We start from the raw sequence: 21,527 nt of genomic DNA, 5'->3' as shown, positions 1-21,527 counted from the left end.
GGGGGGGTGGTGGTAAGAGAGAGAAGTACTTTCAAATTGTGAAATACAGAGATGTAGTGAGCTTCCAGGGTGGAGAGGTTTATGAGACATCATAGAGAAAGTCTGAGGGGAAAATCAGGGGTGCAACCTGGAGAGGTTCCCTGAGGGAACTCTCTAAAACTATAATTGCCAATTTTCCTTCAAATTGACCTTGTCCCACTCTCCTATACCTCCCCTCAAAAGCCCCTAGCACAAAAATGTTATGCAACCTTTTCTCTCCATCCTCCATCCAGTTAAATCAAAATAAGCCATATTACTCAGGCTTCTGACTGTGGATAGATGACTGATAAGCAAAGATCTTTTCAGAAATTTACTAAGAAATGAATATAAAGTACTTGTTTACCAGTACATATTAAAAAATGATCTACTCTGGTCAATCAGTAACCACACATTGGTTTCTAGAATAATGGTCAAAATGCAAAGAAGAAAATGTTTTTAATAACCATTTTCATCCTAACATCCCAAGTATCTGACAACAAAATTACAATAATTTCTTAATTAAATTCTTTCTACATGCCATCTTAATTCTTTTTCTTCACTTGTTTCACATGTTTTCCTCCTCCTCCTCCTTTCCTTTCCAGTTAGCTGATTGGTGGACAATTAAAAGAAAAATGCTTGATCGATTTGTGAGTTGCCATGACAACCTTGCTCTGCAGCTATTTTTTGACTGTAAACTATAAATGATGCTTAAAAAATCCCTACCACAAAACCAACTAACCATTTCCATATTACTTTAACATTGTTAACCCTTTGGGTACCATCCATTTATAAATCTGATAATATAATGAGTAAAACATTTATATTTATTTGTTCAACTGAAATCTGTTTTGCATTAACTTATAATGTTTTATGAATAAAAAGGTCCTGAGATAAAATCTGTTAGTAAAATTGGATACTGTAATAGTGAGTTTTGTATTCATGTTTTACTATATTCACAGATTATTCATTAACTTTTGCAATAATTATTTTAGTGTTTACAAATATATGTGCATTTTGGTTTTACATTTTAAAAATAATTTTATGCATGGAAGATGACCCAGAATCATCAAATTAATATGCTAACACATGTTGGTATTGAGAACATCTCTTTTTAATCTTGTAGGCATAATAAATGCAGTTCCCAGCTTACAAACAGAATTATTGAATTTAAGAGTTAGAAAGTAACTAGGGAAAAATGAACTACTTCATTTTTGGATGAGGAAACTGAGAACATGAGAGAAATAAGACAGCGAATTTGTTAAATAACTAAGTCTAAAACCAAGATCTATTATCTATCAGCACTGTTTTTGTTCAACTATACTGTGCTCTGATTTTTTAAAAAATCTGGTGCTCTTTTGTTTCCTTGGACTAAAAACTCTTGCAATACCTCAACAGCTCCTTCCTTCATTTTTGTACACAAAAGCTGTCTTCTTCTGCATACAGATGTATGGAGCTTATATGTTTGAGGATACAGGCTTTTGCCTTCCATTATTTAACAACAATGAGCAATGTTGGTTTCTGATATTTTTAACTTTATTGGTCTTTCTGAGAGGAACTCAGACAGATGGAAAGAGCTGAATTTTGCTGATTTTTGCATGAACAAAGCAAAATAACAGTTGATTTGCACATTGAGAAAACTCTTAATATAGTTTTATTACAAAAAAAAGAAACCCTGTCTCTAATGACAAGTGATCCTGCCTGATAGATTTCCAAAAGGGCTTATGAGTATGAGATTGTTGAATAACAGATGACTTTTCTTGCCAACTTGTCAAAAAGCCTTAAAATAATTTAGCAGCCAATGACCATTTTTCCAATCTGAAAAGCTCCAAGTAATCCAACATGGAGTTTGGGAGTCCTTAATATTTACTGTAAAGGCATATTCTATTTAATGTCATTAACTGGTTCTGCAAAACCGTGTGCTAGGTGAAACATTATAGGGAATACTATTTCCATGAGAATCGAATCATTATTATGAGATAATATCATTGGTTGGCCAAAAATCCTACTATAAAAGGTTAAATTAGTCCTTTATAGAAAATTGAGAAAGAGTAATCTTTATTATGCCTTTCTATAAAAACAGTCTCTTCTTTCCCTTATTCCAGGGACAGAGATTTTTCACTTAGCAGATGAGGTCAATGGAGATCCACCCTAGACTTTCCCCTTCACATTTGGAGTTGGGGTGTGTGTGTGTGTGTGTGTGTGTGTGTGTGTGTGTGTGTGTGTGTGTATTCCCTCTCAACTATGCTGATTTCCTCCCCCTATTCCTCATCCCAGATGCCAGGCAAAGAATTCAAGGAAAATCAATAATATAATAACAATAGATCATTGTGTTATTCAGTTGTTCCAGTCATGTCTAATGCTCTGTGACTTCATTTGGGGTTTTCTTGGCAAAGATACTGGGGTGGTTTGCCATTTCCTCCTCCAGCTCATTTTACAGATGAGGAAACTGAGGCAAATAAGGTTAAGTAACTTGCCCAGAGTCACACAGCTAATAAGTGTCTGAGGCAGAATTTGAACTTAGGACTTGACTCCAGGCTCAGTGCTCTATCCACTGCATCACCTAGCTGCCCTGACCTAGATGAATAACTATCAAAGGAGAATGAGGAGCATATAGATAGGTAGGAAGAAAACCAAGAGACAATACTGCCAGAAAAACTCAGAAAAGGAAGGGTATCCGGAAGAGAGTGAGTGGTCAACATATATCAATTATTCCTTTGACTTCTATAGCATTTATACAACCTTGGCACTTAGCTAACTGGGCCTGATTATAGTTTATAATTATTTTTTGTACATTGTAATGTTTTGTTTCCGCAACCTTATTACAAACTCCTTGAAAGCCAAGACTGTGTTTTTTTTTTCTTCTTTTGTATATCCCATGTACTTGGCATAATGCTTGGATAATAGGTGCTATGCTCAATATAGATTTTTTTGTTATAAATAAATATATATTTTTAAAAATACCTTGAAAATGTCAATTGACCAAACAAATGTTGCTAGGTAGCTTATGTATTGATAGGCAAATCTTTGAAAGCATATTGGTCTGATGGGGAAAAAATACCTCTTTTTGGCTAAAAATTGGAGATGAATACAAGACATGAGCAGCTAGGAAATGCAGTGGATAAAGCACCAAATGGGTCATGAAGAATCAGACATGACTGAACTGACTGAATAACAACATGATAAAGAACTGAACACTAAAGGGGTAATTCATTAGTAGAGATCCAGTCCTGTTTGAGACTGAGTCCTCTGCTGTTGCAAATAACAAAAGAACTTCCTTTATCAAATGAGCCATTTTATATAGCATGAATCTCTTGATGTCATGGTCAAAGAAGTCGACAAGGCAAGGCAGGATCATTCAACAGCTTAAGATAAATGAATAGGAAGCATTTTCATCAAAATAGTCATGATTTTTGAGTTTATTTATGTCTTATTTGAAAATCAAGCACAGCCTTTTGTTTCTGGACATTGTAAAAAGCTCAGAGTTAGATCAGTTTTCTTTATTTAGTTTTCTGTACAACTTTAGTCAAGAAGCTATAATTCTAGAGAACTCCCTGGGTCTATCTTGGTAGGGAAGTTGATGTTCACAAAAAAAGGAGAATTCTCAAAGCATTTGTCTGCAAGGAACTTTCTACCCGAGTACCTCTCTCTTCCTGTCTCTTGAAAACATTCAGAGCACCAGCTTCCTCCTTTGCTTTTGCATTTAAATCGCCCATGGTTGGCAGCATGTTGTGCTCTTGGCAGGGCATGAATGAGCCCTCGCAGTTGGCTCTGGACTTCCTCAGTTTTGTCATCTGTGCTTGTCAGTACATAGATGGAAATGAAGGCCCCTTTGAGGTGGGTTGAAATAAACCTGGCATTGACTGGCCTCTGTCCCAGCAGGGGTGAAAATGCATCCTAGGGCTGAATAAAATTTTACTTCTCCATCAACCCTTCTTTTTCTTCCTTCTCAACTCTGTACACCCATTGTTTCTATCCTGGGCATTCTTGGATACATCCCAGGGCTATTTTCCTAAGTCCCTCCAATTATTATCTTTTCCTCTGGGATTTTCTCCCTTCCTACACTTACCATCAGTATTTAGATCACCTTGTAGAGAATGTAGCCTGTTTAAAATAGTGAAAGTTTAGCAGATGAAGATTTGTAATAAATCATCTTACACTTTGCACTAAACTGTGAAATAGGCAAAGTAGGTCACCTTACTGTCTCCCCTTTGTGAATTCTTCTTGCTATCTTAGTCGCTCATCTTCCCTCCTTAGGAGTTTGTGCACTAACAAATTACCCTTCCTACTCCCTAGTCACCCTCTACACCCTATCAGTTAGCTGATAAACTCTGAAGTTTCACTGATAAATTAATTCAGTCAATAAATATGACTTTATTAAGCACCTCCTATGTGCCAGGCTCCTCCTATGTGCCAGGCACGTAGGGAATTGTTGAACACATCAAAGTGTTAAAGATTGAAAATGGCTTTTTAAGTAAACACCCCTCTCAGAAGCACTTACATTTTTTTTAAAAGAAAGACAAGCTTTAACCCAAGTACACAAATCTTTAATGGTGGAATTTCAGACATTCTTCCCATGCCTGCGGGGAATGGTGATATATAGAAGCAAGAAAGCCTAGGTGTTCCTCAAATCATCACCTAAGTACTTAACTGCTATATAAGTTATTGATAGATAAAGCTAACCTTATGTGTACAAATTTAAAAGCTTCTAGTCTCTAGACTAATACCTGTGCCCCTCCATATCATATTCTTAGGCTCTTAATATGACCCTGGCTCCAATCAGAGATAAAATATGCTCATGGCCATCTTCTGGAGTTATACCATGCTGGTTCAGATAATAGTAATAGCTAATATATAGAACTTTATGCAGACTTTTGATCCTCACAACAGCCCTGTGAGGTAGGTACTATTTATTTTTCACATTTTCAGAGGAAGAAACTGATAGCATAAGGAAATTTGATTACTGGCCCAAGGTCACACAGTTAATACATATCCAAGGTAGACTTCAAACTCAAGTGTTCTCCTTATTCTAAGGCTAGAACTCTCATCCACTGCACTATGCTAGTCTTAATACTATTCTAATGCTTTATCCAAAGGTTCCACCTGGCAATATTTATTTGCCTCCTGTGTTGATACTGTTTAGGCAGAGGTTTAGTTAGGAGCGTTAGCTCATCTTTACCTTAAGAGCCAGTGAATTGAAAACATTTGCTGCTGTTTTCCTAGTAATCTGGAGAAGCTGGCTTAATTACCAAAGAGGCTTATATATTGATGCCTGAGTGCTACTTATCATGCTCATGGGCTACTAGGCTGGTATGCCAAGGCTTTAGCAAAGAATTCTCATGAAGTGTTAAGCTGTTTAAAGGATGTGTTGTACCTCAAGTTGGAGTTGAAGCAGCGAAGGAAAAAAAAAAGTCAAAACTGCATTTTTTTCACCTTCCACAATCTTAATATCTCATCTCTTCTAAGCTTTGTCCATTATGGATTTTTCCCTGTTTCCTTTTACACATTGTAATGGAGTGATGTTCCTATGTGCTGGTGAGCATCGCTGGATTAGGTTATGGGTTATATTTCTACTTAAGATTAAGTTGTATAGCTTATGGCCTTAGAAAATTATCATTTTTGCATAATGAAATGATTTTTTTTGTTTTAAAGGGAGCCAAGTGCTCTGCCCCTAACACTCCCAAGGCCTTATTCTCCAGCTCCATCACCTCCACAGGCACGACAGGATAATAGGTAAGCGAATAGGGACACCATGCTAAGTACTAAATGCTACTCTGCTTCATTCAAGCCTGTCTAGTGAAAGCATTCACTAATTTCCCACCAAAGCGTATTCTGTTAGCTACTCTGCTGCCCCTAGAAACCCAACTTGGTAGCCTGGCATCCTGGGATTTTGTCCAGTCTCTTCTGCAGGGGGTAACCTACCGTATCCATGAATTTGCTTCCATATGGAAGGAATTATAATTCATATGACTTGTTCTAACTTCATTGCCTATTTTAAGATATCCATTCCTTCACTAGTGTCCTTTAAATGAAATTAGAACAACTTGCATATTTGAAATTGCTTTAATCACAGCAAGATAATTTAAATGAAAGAACATGTAAAGGAAATGTTTCCTTTGTAATTAAGAGATAGCCTCTGGAGGAAAAATAACTGTTGAAGATAGTTTCTTGAGAATCAGTAAGAAAATATAAGAAGGCCAGGCAAAAACATAGAAAAAGACCAAAGATAATCTTTGACCCCTTTCATGCTTAATTTAGTAACTGTACTTGAAATATAAACCTATTTTGGCTGAAACAAAACTTTTCTCAATGCTTTTCTGGTAGAACTTTATTGAATGATGATTGATATAGGTTCCTCCTTTTCCATTTGGAGGCCCAGAAAGGCAAACAATACATTGTTCACATATATAATTAAGTGTTGTTTAGCTCCAGTATAATATCCTGCATCCACAATTCTATATTTACTTGGACATGAAATATGTTTTAGTACCATGTTTTTCAATGTAATTTTTGGGAATAGTTGTGTTATTTCAGTGAGCATGAGATGGTAGTTCTAAAACCTAGCTATAAATTGCTACTAAAGGAGGTCTGGCATAGAATTCATAATTTGATATTTCAAAAGAGCTATGGTATTAGCAGTGATGTTCCTTCAAATGATAAAAATTGCAACCCCTTCATGCCTCCATAGATACTTAAATATTCAAATGGATCTATGATCTCATTGATTTGGGAATTCCTTCCTATGGTGCAGATTGCAACCCACAGATGATTTTATGAATTGCTGTGGCCAAAAGCACCTCAATTGACTTAAAATAAACATACAAGGTTAGCAAAATTCAAGTCTCTTGGCAGGAACTCTAAATGCTCACTTCAGTCGGCCAACCTCATAACTTCTCTCTACTTCAGATAAAGTTGTTTGTTCCATTGTGATATCACTTGTCAAAACTTACCTTTGGTAGAGTTTTTAAGAAGCTAAAGGTTACTGCTGGGCCTCAGAAAAGCACCAGAGCTGACCTTCATTGAAAGTATAGACTTGATGTGGTCATGGAATGTTAGACCTAGAAGGCACCTTTGAGATCATCTCATGTAACTCTCTTGTCATACAAAGACCCAGAGAACTGAAACTAAGATCCAAACAATTGAAATTGTTTGCAGCATAAGTAATTGCTTATTCCATTCAGCTGAATCATTCTTGAATAAAACCATTTTAACTTGTTGAAAACAAGTGAATGGTTTTAGTTCAGTCATATGGTGACTACCTATTATTGCTGATGTATTCTGATTTTACATTATTTAAAGAAAACAAGATCTGGATGACATCATCAAAGTGGATGCTGGTAAAAACGACAAAGGGTAAGATCCTTGAAACCATTAGTTTTTTTTTTTATTTTCCCTCAGTGCTTAGTGAAAGCATGTTTAACGTATTACATTAGGAGTTTCTATTATGATCAAAATCTCAATGCCTCTCATTGTAAATTATTCTGATGGAAAGCATTTATCTCCCAATAAAAATGTCTCCTTAGTAGATGAAGTTGGCAGTTGACCTTAAATAGATGCTAATTATAATTGTTTTACTTTCTCTAAATAATCTTCTTTTGTTTCTTCAGACACTCCCATGGCTTCAACAATTTTATTTTAATTTTTTTGAAAGTCAACCCCACAGCTTCAAATCCAGACAGAAATTTCCATCTCTAGACTCGACTTCAGCATGTTGTCTCTGAACCTAGTTCCAAACAGTACAGAGATTATAAGAGATCCAAACAAGATTGGCCACTATCATAGAGCTGAAATAAAATAAATGAAATGACCAGCTGAGACACAATATATGAATGAGTTATTCATGAGACTTGGGTGACTACCAAAACCCACTTTTTGAATGTAAACTAAAGTATAAATAATTTTTAAAAGGTGCAAACTACTCAGTTATATTATATATTTCCCAGATAATTTTGTCTTAATAGAAGGGTGATAGGTGGTCTGCATGGAATCTACCAAAAGAAGAGCCAGAAGAAGAATTTCTTTGTCAATGTTTATTCCGGTTTCAGTCCACTATCCAAAGCTCTCATTGTCTCTTGACTGGCCTGCTGCAATCCATTCTACCTACCTACCAGATTCCTCTTCCTAAAGCAAAGTTTTAACCATGTCATTACTCTCCTTAGACTCCTTCCAAGGCTTCCATTGCCAATGAAAAAAGTTCAGACTTATTGGCCAGGTTTTCAAGACCTCTCATGAGATAGGGCACTGGACTTGGAATAAGGAATGTTTGGATTCAAATCCTGTCTTAGACACATATTAGCTGTGTGACCTGGGGCAAATCACCTAACTTCTCTGTTTGTTTCCTCATCTGTAAAGTGAGGGGAACTGCCTTTCTGGTCTCTAAGTCTATGATTCTATGATCTGACCCAAACTTACCATTTAGGAGATAAGTCCAGCCACTCTGCTACATGTTCTTTCTTCATTCTCTTTTATTTCTTTACTCAGAGTGCAATTATCATTATGCTTAACTAACCACTAAGGATTCCATCATGATCTGTGTTGTTGTTCAGTTGTTTCAGTTGTATCCGACTTTTTGTGACCCCATTTGGGTTTTTCTTAACCAAGATATGAGTGGTTTGCCATTTCCTTCTCTAGCTCCTTCTACAGATGAGGAAACTGAGGCAGTAGCGTTAAGTGACTTGGACAGAGTCACATAACTAATAAGTATCTGAGGCCAGATTTGAACTCAGGAAGATGAATCTTCTTGACTCTAGGCCTGGAACTTTATCCATCATGCTACCTAGTTGCTCAATTTCATTTTGACACGGAGAGAGAGAGATAAAGAGAGACACAGAGAGACAGACAGACAGACAGAGACAGAGAGATAGAGACAGAGACAGAAAGAAAGACAGAGAGAAACAGAGACAGAGACAGACAGAGACAGACAGAGACAGATAGACACAGACACACAGGGAAAGACATAGACAAAGTGATAGAGACAGAGATGGAGACAGAGAGACAGAGAGAGATCTTGGCAATCTTGTCAGAATATATAGCAGCATAATCATAAAGAACAAGGAGTAAGATTTACAGAGCTTCTGTGTTTCCTCTTTCCCCAGCTGACACAGAAAGATCCAACAATTTAGATGTTAGCTAGTAGAATTTAAAGTAAGGAAAAATAACAATGGAGTAGTGTGTCAGGGGAATGGATATCATTTGTCCTGAACAAGCATACAGTGGTAATCAAATTTATGACAGGGGCAGCAACTTTGGCTCTTCTTTTGTTTATTCTCAGTCATCAATCCCACCATTGAGCAAATAATACACTTTAAAGGATTCAATTCTGTGGCAGTTTCTAAATTACCATATTGTCAAAGGCATGAAAGGATCTTGCTTAGATTGTCATACTGTTGTACCAGGCACCTTTCTAGTGCAAGAACAATTGAGCAAACATAGAGGTGAAGGGACTCAAGGAGCCCCTGGATATTCCCCTATTCAAGGTCAACTCTGGGATGCAGCTATGATGAAACCCACTTCCTCCATTACATTTATATGCATCAAAATGGCAGTCATTTGGTCAAAAAGCAAGATTTATGATAAGTTCATGCTACTTTATAAATATACATTTTTGTTAAGTAAATGATCACCTGGGATTAGGATGGATAAGAAGAAAACAAGCTAAAAAATGTGGGAGACAACTTGGTGTTGATAGAGCTCTAGAAAATCAATTGTGAACCAAGGTTAGAGGATAGATGAGATGGGTGAGGAAAACAGATATGAAGAGCCATAGAGGATGGGTTGTTAATAAAATATGGGAGTAGGCAAAGAACACAGGTTTGTAGATTTTTAACCTAGGATGGACATCTAGTGAAAAGAAACTAGTTCAAAAGGTTCTGGGTTTGGGATCCTACACAGTACAGAGCTATCCATTCCTGGTATCAAGGAGAAAGTAGCTTCAGCCTTAATTCAAGATTTATCTCTGGAGAAACAATCAGAAAGGACTTCATTTTCTACAAGAGTTGGTTGCTCAGAAGCAGAGTTTAAAGGGCTTGAAGCAGACCAGTAGAAAAGGCTGAGAGTGCTGGTAAATGTTTAAGAACCTATTCCCCCCACCCCCACCCATTCCCCACCAAATGTTCCCACAACACACTTTTAAGTCTATATTATTAAAATTTTCTCCATCACTTTCGAAAGTTTGGATGATCAACAAAACAATAAATCAAGCTCTGATTTGTAGTATTTGCTGATTTCTGTGGTGTAAATGCTTGCATTGAAAATTTAACCATTAGTTTTTGCAAGCCAGCTCAAGTTGACTCCAGCACACCACTAGACAAAACCACAGAACCATCAACAAATGTCAAAAATACTGTTCCTCCTGAAAATAGATGTATTTTCTATTTAATCTGTCTGCCTTAATGTAGCTTGTAAAGAAGAAGTGTGACATAATGGATAGAGGGCTGGCCCAGGAGTCAGAATGACCTGGATTCAAGTCCTGTCTCTGAAATATATCAACTCTGTGATTCTGGACAAGTCACTTAAACTAAGTGCCCCAGGAAAATCTCTAAATCAAACAACCAGTCAACAAGCATTTATTAAGTGTACCAGGCACCTTGTTAAGACCGTAAATGGCAGAATATTTTCCAATCTGGGTTAGTAAGGAGTCCACTACATGGATGAGACATCAGATTTAGTAAAAAAAAATGCAATTTGTTCCAAGATTTCTTAATTTCTTATGTTTTAGTAAAGAAGTTTCTTTTGCTGTTAGTTGTAAATGTAATGATGACTTACTGAAGAGAAAGAGTATTTAACAGGAGTAAGGGGAAAAGCTTTGGGCTTGAATGTCCCTTAAATGGTGACAGCAGACAAGAGCAGTGATGAATATAAGAACCTACTGTTGGGTTTTGTTATATGGATGTAATGATCAGTGGCCATTCCCAATAGTTTAAATTATTTAAATCTCCCTTTCTTCTTTCCTTCTTCCCTCCTTCCTTCTTCTCTTCCTTCATTCTTTCCTCCCTTCCTTCCTCCCTCCCTTCATCTCTTCTCCCTCCCTTCATCTCTTCTCCCTCCGTCCCTCCCTTCCTTCCACTTTGGAAGGGAGGTTTAGGAAGGATAGAGTAGCAAAATAAGAAAAGGAAAGAAACGGGGGCAATTGAGACAATTTTATGTTTTTTAATGCAGAAAAAAGAAGGAAAAGTAGAAGAAAGTCCAGGCAAGCAGGGCAGTTTTGAAAGTTACATATTGAACTTATGTCCTTAAACAGAAAACTGAACTTGCATATGAGATCTGTAATTCCATGAACAGTTCTCCTTTTCCGTTCTGCTGTCAGTGGAAATGACTGTTCTGTTTAGTGTCTGTCAAGTGTCAAACAATTTATTGTCAGATAATAAAAATGTTTTTTTTTTAAAATTAATTTAAATTATTAGAGGTGCCTTTAAGATTAACTCGTTGTTTCCTCCCTGAAGTTAGCTTGGTTTCTGATTAGACTTAATCACCTTGAATTGAATCTGTTAATCTCAGTTGAGTTTTCTGGAACCAATGCTAATTCTAAAAGAGAAGACAGTAAGCCTCCTCAGGTCAGAATTTTCCAAACTACTTTCAGAGACTTCTTACAGTTAGTTCTCTAAAGTGTTCTGCATTAAGATGCTTTCCCATTTAAAGAAACTAAAATATCAATTTACTTTTCTCTCTACTTCAGTCTACCTTCATAGAAAATCCTTAGAGGTGATGAGTGAAGGTAAAAATAACTCTTCATTGTTGTTACCTTATTATGAGAACCTTTCATATCCATAGAAATAGATTTAGACAAGAGAGTGAATTGCCATTGTTTACTTATTATAATTATCTTTTCAAAGGGTCATCTGGAAAATCTAAAGCATTGTATTTTTTGTTGAAATTTTCCTTTTATAGATTATAAATTGATTGAATAGTTCCTACAAATTGAATTCACAATTAGTCCTAGTTTGTTGTTGGGAAGATTTTCACTGATGGTGGATTTCTTTTTTTTCCCAAGAAGTCAAGACTTGGATAATCTCATCAAAATGAACAAAAACATGAATAGGTAAGATTTAAAAGAGCTTATTTTTTTTAAAACAGAAACCTTTGTGACTTTTTATGTGAGATTTGTGTGTCAGTATAATGGGAAATGCACTGGATCTGAGAAAAGCTACCTACAAGTATTTTAATAGAAGCCATGTATGTGAAAATCTAAAAGAGCTATTGATTCTGAATATCAAAAGCATATGTAGCTTTAAAAAATCTAGGATTACTAAGGATAGATTTGTTTTGTTTTCTTATTGTGTTTGTTCATTTATTGTTATGCAGTTAAAGGTGAAGACTGAAAATATCTCTTCCCATTAACATATATGTCTGGCTCGGTTTGGTAAATGGGCACTGTTGCCACTGTAGATAAGACTCTAATAAAACATTAATTATTATTTCAATAAGTATAATCTGCCTATTTTGTTTTTTAAATTTTAATTGAAGTTTAGTTTAAGCCATTTCCTTTTTATACCATGGGAATTTCCCATCACATATGCTCCACCTATGGAATCTTCCCTTATAACAAAGTAGTAAAGTTAAGCAAAATTAATCAACAAAACAGCTGGGATAGCATATATAACATTCTATACCTATGGTCCCCCAACCAACTCTGACATTTATCACCTACATGACCTTGGACAAGTGATTTCACTCTTTGAGGACACCTTTTCTTCATCTCTAAGATAAGAAGTTGAGCCAGATGGTGTACAAGACCTTTCAGCTCTAAATCTACTTTTTGTGACCTAGTTATCTCTCTTCTAAGATAAGGGAAATATGTTTCCTCACCTATCCACCAGTACGAAGATTGGTTATTGCAATTAATCTGAGTTCAGCTGCCTCTTAGTCTTATTGTCATTTAGATTATTGCAACCATTTTGTGTATTATTTCCTGGTTCTGTATCTTTTACCCTAAATGTGTGACTTAAAAATCTGATAAGAGACAGTAGTGAATAATTTAACTTGTGTTCAATGTTAACTTACAAGTGTTTAGCATGAACATGCTAAAATAACTTTTAGCATATAGAATTAGAATGAATGAATGAGAAAAGTGCAAAGCAAACTTTAAAAATGTTAACCAAAACAAAGAGGCAGTTATAATAAAAGCAAAGCAGACAAATAAAGCACTGGGTTAGGGATGAGTAATTAATTAGTAGATTTGGATTCTAGTCCCTGTTCTGCTACTAATTAGCTGTGGGACCTGGAATAAGTGACAACCTTCCTAGGCTTCAGTCTGAAACTCAATACATTCAAGGATTGCTGTACCATGGTCTTTAGAAATTCCTAGTTGGGCCGTTTATTCCAAACTGTTTTTAATCTCCAATCTCTTGAATTTAATGTTATTGCCAAATTAAGTGAACTACCATTGACTATAGGTTGATGTGTGTGTGTGTGTGTGTGTTTGTGTGTTTATGTTTATGTTTAAAGGAACCAAGGCTTGGATGGCATTTTCAGAACAAATCCTAAGGCAGAACAAACTGATAAAAAGTAAGACTTAATTTATCTCTTAATTTGGATATGTTATTGTCCAGACAGGTTCTTTTAGTCCTGTAATCTTTAATTAAAGGGGAATTTTGTTTCCTGGCATAGAAATATTAAAAGAGGTGCTATAGATCTAAAAGAGTTATTCACTTATCTGAGGGGTGATTATGTTTCTTTAGAACTTTTTCTCCTCAGATCTCATATGACACTTTCTTTTTTTAACCCTCTTATGTGATAATGTATATTACAGCTATCTAAGTCAGTATTTTATCTCCTTAAAATACAAGCTCAATGCAAACTAGATATTAATTATATATAATGAACACTAATGAGTCAGTCCAGTGAACTAAATGTAGTTAGGACCTATTGGGTATTTTTCTGTTGGGGAACCCTCCCCTGACTTGGACCCGCCCCCCCCAATCCCGCCCCACACATACACAGCATTGTTGATCACTCTTTCATTCTACACCCTATTTAGTGAACTATTTTTCTTACATTGTGTATTTGGATCCCCACTTATAAATTTTTTTTGGTTGTTTACATTGCAACTGATATTTTAATCTCAAGTACTTAGTATAGTGCCTAGCACATTATGTGTGCTTAGCAAATGTTTATTGATTGATTGACTTTGTAATTGGTTCTATCATAACACATGAGTATTTTTTGTTTTCCCAACCATATCTCTAAGCTCCTTAAAGGGCAAAGAAAGAGGGACAATGGGAAGAGCACCACATTTGGGATCTGAGCACCTGTGTTCAAATCCCAGATTATTTATTTACCCATGTAACCCTTGGGCAAGTCACCAGTTCTCAGGTGCCTGAAGTTTCTTATCTGAACAATTAAGGAATTGGAGTATACAACCTCTGAGGTCTCTTCTAATTCTAAATCTATAGTTTAGCTCTGGGCAGGAACTTAGGAAAGCTAGGCTCTGTTCCTGGATCATATTTGTAACATATTTGTTACATATACATAACATATTTGTTATATGTAATATAGCATATTTGTAAGACCTGAGGCATGCCACTCAAACTTTTCAGGTCTCTGTTTTCTCATTTTTGAGTGTGGAAGTTGGAAGAGTTTTTGTTTTAATTTAGAGTCCCTTCCAACTCTAAAGTTGCATGTCTTCTATCATTTTATACACCCTGCCAGCCCCACCAGAGCCCTGGATAAAGTGATCAGTAAATGGTTATTGCATAATCTGACATAATTTATATCCTAGACTGTTATTTGATATAATGGACAGTGATTAATAACATAATTTTTATTATTTTTTTCATGTTTAAAGAAATCAGGAGCTTGATAATATCATTAAAGCCAACCCCAGAACTGACAAAAATGGCAAAGGGTAAGAATGGATGAATTTTCTATTAGTTTGGTGGTAGCATTTTTCATATTGACTGTTTACTTGTATTTTTACCAGTCACTAAACACAAGGCAATTTTATCATCATAATTGTTGCTGTCATAAAAATATTTTAAAAACTCTTCTTAAGTACCAACCTATGGATGTTGAATACTGTTTGCTTTCAAATTGACCTTGCAGACATAGTTTGTCTCCATCTCAAGGAATTAAAGCCCTTAATGAGGATGGAGATGATGTGAAAACAAGCAAAAACCCACACAAACATGAATAAGAGCATTTGTACAAATGTCAAAAGGATCTATCATAATTATGTTAAATTGAAATACAAACAGGGTTAAAGATTAACTGTGTCTAATGGAAAGAAATGGGTTGTTAAGGTAATTTTATTTTCAGATAGGGTAAGTTATCCTATCTTCTACTTATAGTTCAGCAAAGTTTATGGGAGGGGTCAGATTTCAAGAATTTGAATGACATAATATCAAGTCATTGAGAGAAGAAAAATATTGCAAGAATATTGTCAGAATAGAACAGGTACATAAAAAAGGAGATATATAAGTCTTGGGAGTAACAAAGTTGGTCTTATGGATAGATGAAGAAAGTGAGGTAGTCTAAAATGACTTGATATTTAGTGGGACTTGAAACAGGAATTCGTCACTTAGTTCAGTTCCCATGTGTCGATGAAAAATATTATAAAGTTAAAATAATAAAATGTGACATGGACAAAGTAACAAGTGAGAACCAACAGAAAATTGAATGCAATAGCTATTCATTAGTAAAGTTCCTCTTATGTAGTTAATGTCTGATAAATGTTTGTTGAGTGAATGAAATTACTTTTATTTTTTATATTTAAAGCAATGAAAATCTTGACAATATGATTAAAGTGAAGGCCAGGATTGATGAAAATGGCAAAGGGTAAGAATTAATCAATAATGGGATTTAGTGGGATTATCTTTCATATTGACTGTGTTTTTAAGCATTAGGCATATGAAGATTCTGTCATTTGGCATATAAATTTATATGTATATGCAATAGAGAAATATGAGGTTTTTTACTTATCAAAGTTCAGTCATGATGGACATAAAAATTTCAGTTTCTACTTAGCTATTCAATATTGCTACACTTGAAATATTCATAAGAAATATCTTTTTCTGAATTTTTGAAAAAATTCAGTTATAAAATCATAGATCTTTTCATATGTTATCACTGATTTGAATTATTTTCACGTTTAAATTTAGAAACCAAAACCTTGACAAACTCATCAATGTGACCCCTCATAAGGACAAAGATGACAAAGGGTAAGACTTGGTGGTGAATTCATTTCTAAATTGATTCATTTGAATTGCTGGATATTAGTTGCTGGAGGAGATTTTCAGCACAGTACTTTTAGACTGTTGCCAGTTCTATACAATGAACAGCAAAGATAATTCAATGAATTAAGTATTTCAAAGGACAATAGGACTTTCTGGTTTTGGAAGTACTCATAGGCATTATTCAATAACTCTGGCAACCAGAACAACACTGCAAAAGAGGTTTAGGGAAGCAATGGTGGGGGAGGGGTGGAAGGAATCAAGGAAAAATCATAAAGTTGGAGGAAGAAAGAGAATGCTGGACAGGAATATTGACTTAGGGGTCAGTGACTGGTCTACATGGAAACCTCTGCTAGATAGGCCCCTTTAGGGTACAGCCAAGCCAGAGATCACCTAGAGTATAGATACTGGGGAAAGTAAGCATATCATCTGGTACCTTCCTATTTATACTAATTAATTGTTTGGTACTAAATTCAGTGGTTTCTACCAGCTAAAGGGTTACAGGTACTGCCAACACCCTCTAAATTTTGACACCTCAAGCAAAGCCCCAATTACCTCTGACTTATTGTAGCTCTGGAAACATCTAATCACTTAATGGGTCAAGAGGATCTTCTGAATGCTACTGACAAAAGATAAATGATATAACAACACTAACTTGACTTATTTTTTTTTCTTGATATCTCTAAAGAAACCAAGGACTTGACAGCCTAATTAAAGTGAATCACACAGCAGATAGAAATGACAAAAAGTAAGACTCCTAATTTGTTGGGATTATTTCCTAGGTCAATTTCTTTACTTTTTTCACTTCATATCATAGATTTGTGTCTTGGTTTCCTCAAATGAAAAACTAGCTGCCTCATAGAATTGTTGTGGGAAAAGTGCTTATACCTGAAAGTACTGTATCTGTCAATAAATATTTATTAAACACCTACTACGTGCCTGGCATTGTGTTAAGCACTGGAGATACAAGAAGAAGCAAAAAAAAAAATCCTGCTGTCAAATAGCTCAAAATCTAATAGGATAAACAAGAAACAAATAAATATGTACAGATAAGCTATTTATTGGATAAATAGGAAATAATTAAGAGAAGGAAGGTACTAGAATTAAAAGGGCTTGGAAAAAGCTTCCTGTAGAAGATGGGATTTTAGTTGGGACTTGAAGGGAGCCAGGGAAGCCATTAGGCAGAGAAGGTAGAAATGGGCATGGGGGACAGCAGAAAAAAAAATGTCCAGAGCTGAGAGATGGAGTGTAATCTTCATGGAACAGCAAGGAGGCCACTGTCACTAGATCAAAGAATACATGGTGAGGAATAAAATATAAGAAGACTAGAGAAGTAGGAGGGGGCTTAGTACTTTATGTGAGTTATCATTTTTGTTGTTGTTGTTTCTCCTTCGTTCTGGAAGAGAACCATGACATGACAGGGAGAAGATGCCATGACATGCAAGTGAATTGGATTTAAGTGAGGGAGGGCTATGCAAAGTCACTAGCTTCACTTTCTCCTTCAGAGTCATCTGGGTCGAGTGGCAAGATATAGATAAGGATGACTGGATATGGCCCCAGATGCAGTGGAGACTTTGACGTTTTTAAGCTAAGGTCTTTTTCAAGTCTCAGTTTGTCTGAGGCAATGCCCATTCAGTGATTAAGGCAAGGTAAAAATGAGGCAAAGAATGGCCTCTTTTACCTAATCAAAAAAATAAAATCAGTCCCAGAGGGAAAGACTCTCAGGGTTTCTGGCCAAAACAGAAACAATTACTATTTACACTCACTCTGAGTCATCAGAATGCAAACAACAACGAAGTGAGGCTTGGGCTGGGAGCCATTGTTGGCCAATCAATGAGATCCAGAGTGATTTGGGTTTAAGGCAAGGTCCATAAAAAAGAAATTTAGTCCACAGACCCCAAGATATCTTGCTAGGTTTCAGCAATCAAAATTTATATTCCTTTGGGCAGAACACCCTCAGGTAAGGGTATGACTCCCTATGTGGACAGAGAGAGAGATGAGAAAAAGAAAGGAAGGGAGGAAAGGAGGGAAGGAGGGAGGGAGAGAGGAAAGGAAAGAAGGAAGAGAAAATGTAGTGGGGGGGGAATCAGCCTCAGAGCCAGGAAGACTTGGGTTCAAGTCCTGACAAATATTGAATGTGTGACCCTGGGGAAATCATTTGACCCTTAAGGACCCCAGGCAAATTTTAAGATTCTTTAAGCAATAAAGAAAGGTGCTGACTTACATTGGTAGAAGGACTTTACTAATCAAGAAATTCCCAGTAGTACTGTTTTTCTTAGCCATGATTACTCTTTCTTCTGATACACAAAACTAGATGGACATGCCAGGTACTGTACATATAATGTACATTAAATAAGACCATGTAACAACAATTGAGGCAGTTAGGTGGCACAGTGGATAGAGTGCCAGGCCTGGAGACAGGAAGACCTGAGTTCAAATCTGGTGTGACCCATAGCAAATAACTTAACCTTGTTTCCTCAATTTCCTCATCTGTAAAATGAGCTGGAGAAGGAAACGACAAACCACTCTAGTATATTTGCCGAGAAAACCCCAAATGGGGTTACAAGGAGATGAACATGACTAAAACAACTGAATAACAAATTACTATTATTATCACTTTTATTTAAAGATAGTATAGAAGATCTGGTTTTTGAACCTCTTTTTAATAGCTTATGCTTAATAAAGAATCTAAGCTTTAGTAGTTTCATTTAGAGTAAGGCTTAATGGAAATTTTTGTTTTTAAAATGAATATCACCGAGTGTTAGTTTCAGACTGAGATTTATACAGTGGAAGACTTTAACTCGACATCATTATCAACAAAGGTTGCAATAATCAAGTCAAAAGTCTTCACTGATCATTTTCATCCTAGGGGCATCTAGTACTACTTCAGGAGCTGGGTGGATATTTGAAGTTAACATTGATCTAAGAGGTTGTTGTATGTGACATTACTAACATGATTTTTAAAAAATATATATTTATTAAAGAAGCCAGGACTTTGACAGCATCATCAAAGTGAATGCCAAGACAGATAAAAATGGAAAAGGGTAAGAGCTGGTGAGATATACCTTAACCCAGGGCAATTTTCCCCATTTTTATATGTGATCTAAGTGATACTGTCAGAATTTATCTTTTAATAGACTTCAGATTTCCATGTTATATTCCTAACTATTTTTGATCCTGAATTTAATATCTACAGTAGTCTATGGTCAATTTATGGACACCAAGGTTTTTGTTACAGAATCATTAGCTCTCATAGATTCAACTATCATCTCTATGAAGATTTCTATATCCAGCCCTAAACTCTCTCCTGAGCCTTTCATCACAGCTGCCTTTTGGACATCTCTAACTTGATGTCCAAAGGCATCTCAAACTCAAAAAGTCAAATGTGGAACTCATTCTCTTTCCCCCACCATTCTCCCAATTACCCAGGCCTTCAATGAGATAATATTTGTAAAGTGCTTAGCAAAGTACCTGGCACTTATTACACTTGTAATTATTACTGTTGTTAGTATTATCTTCATCCTAGACTCCTCACTTGCACTTACTGTACATATACAGTCTGTTGCTAAGACTTTCTACCTCCACAACATCTCTTGTATATGTTTCCTCCTCTCCACTCATATAGCCACCATCCTAGTACAGGCCCTCACCATCTCTCACCTGGGCTATTGCAATAGCATTCTTATTTGTCTCCCTGATCAAGCCTCTCCCCCTCCCATTCATCTTTCATTCAGCTGCCAAAGTGATTTTTCTGAAGTCTAGGTCTGACCATGTTTCACACACACATACATACACACACACACACACACACACACACACACACACACTCTAAATTCCAGGGGCTCCCTTTTGTTTAAAATATAAAATCCTCTGTTTACTTTTTTTGGCTAGGCAATGGGGTTAAGTAACTTACCCAGGGTCACACAGCTAGTGAGTGTTATGTGTCTGAGGCCGGATTTGAACTCAGGTCCTCCTAATTCCAAGGCCGGTGCTCTATCCACTGTGCCACCTAGCTGCCCCCTTTGTTTACTTTTAAAGCCTTTCACAACTTGATCCTTCCTATCTTCTTTTTAAAGTTTTTTTTTTTCTATTTTATTTTTATTTTTAATTTGTGGAATAAAAAAAAAGCATTTCCATAAAATAGTATAATAAAAAAGATGATTACACATGAAACTGTAAATATATTATGCACAACTTGCTATTCTTTTTAAATATATAATAGTTATCATGTAAATTTCTTTTTTTTTCCTTTTTTCCTCCTTTTTTCCCTCTGCTTCCTGATGGCTAAGCAAACTTATTTAATTGGATCCACCCTTCAGGCTTTTTCTTTTTGTCAGCTTAGTGTAAGGAAAACTCTCTGAGTTCTAAAGAACGTGTGTGTGTGTGTGTGTGTGTGTGTGTGTGTGTGTGTGTGTATGGGGGGGTGGGGGGAATGTCCTATCACCTACTAGGTTTCCAGCCATGAGCTCATGGTCTTCTAGGCAAGCCTGTATCTAGAATGGGGCCTTCTCTTGCTTGTGTTTTCTTTTCTTTTCTTTTGATACATGGCCTTTTAATATTTTTTTAATTTTTAAAAACGTATTATGTTTTCAATTTATGGAATAAAATAAACACATCCATAACACAGTATGCTAAAAACAATATTAGTGCACATGAAACTGCAAATCTATTATGTACAACTTGCTATTCCATTTAAATATATAAGAAAATTATCATGTAAATTTCCTTTTTTTCTCCCGTCTCCACTACCCCTTCCAGCTAAGATAGATGTATAGATATACATACATACATACATACACACATCCATATACATATATGTGAAAAATTATTCCATACATACTTCTGTTTATCAGTACTTTCTCTGTATGCAGATAGCATCTTTCTTCATACTTCCTTTATTGTTAATTTGGGTATTTATGATAGTCAAAATGACTTATTCGCTGAAAATTGTTCTTAAAACAATATAGCTGTTACTGTTTATAATGTTCTCTTGGCCTTTTGAGATCTTAAAAGGTAGCCTCAATATTCCCCTTTCCTGGGCATTGGCCATAAGTAAATTAACTAGATATAGACATAAATACACACATATATGTGTGTGTGTGTGTGTGTGTATATATATATATATATATAACATAGATATGTCTACACCCATTTATATACATACAGTAAACATAAAATAATTTCTAGGGGTCACACCTAGGTGGGGGGCAGTGAGTCAGAAAAGATCTCATATAGGAAGTAGCACATATGAGGATCAGTTGAAGGTAATAGGAATGTGTAGCCTGGAGAAGAGAAGACTTCAGGAGGACATGACGGCTATATGCATGTATATGAAGAGCTATCACT

The 21,527-nt window shown here is 35.8% G+C and overlaps 1 protein-coding gene across 16 annotated transcripts in view; it reads left to right on the top strand.

The window, feature by feature from the left end:
• Positions 1-21,527, top strand: part of SCEL (sciellin) — a 149,391-nt gene that overhangs the window by 77,233 nt on the left and 50,631 nt on the right. For 9 of the 16 annotated variants that reach the window (XM_027844579.1, XM_027844580.1, XM_027844575.1 and 6 more), the window contains 9 exons: positions 5,668-5,748; positions 7,315-7,368; positions 12,005-12,052; positions 13,459-13,518; positions 14,798-14,857; positions 15,727-15,786; positions 16,110-16,169; positions 16,870-16,929; positions 19,166-19,225. In XM_027844579.1, coding sequence (XP_027700380.1) covers positions 5,668-5,748; positions 7,315-7,368; positions 12,005-12,052; positions 13,459-13,518; positions 14,798-14,857; positions 15,727-15,786; positions 16,110-16,169; positions 16,870-16,929; positions 19,166-19,225 — 543 coding nt within the window. The remainder of the gene's footprint in view (positions 1-5,667; positions 5,749-7,314; positions 7,369-12,004; positions 12,053-13,458; positions 13,519-14,797; positions 14,858-15,726; positions 15,787-16,109; positions 16,170-16,869; positions 16,930-19,165; positions 19,226-21,527) is intronic. The other 7 variants (XM_027844576.1, XM_027844582.1, XM_027844581.1 and 4 more) reach the window with 7 other exon arrangements.

Source organism: Vombatus ursinus, unplaced genomic scaffold (assembly GCF_900497805.2).
Source record: "Vombatus ursinus unplaced genomic scaffold, bare-nosed wombat genome assembly UNPS02014942.1, whole genome shotgun sequence".
Lineage (NCBI taxonomy): Eukaryota > Metazoa > Chordata > Mammalia > Diprotodontia > Vombatidae > Vombatus > Vombatus ursinus.
Note: the sequence above shows the minus strand (reverse complement) of the source record. Positions and strands in the feature narration are given on the sequence as shown.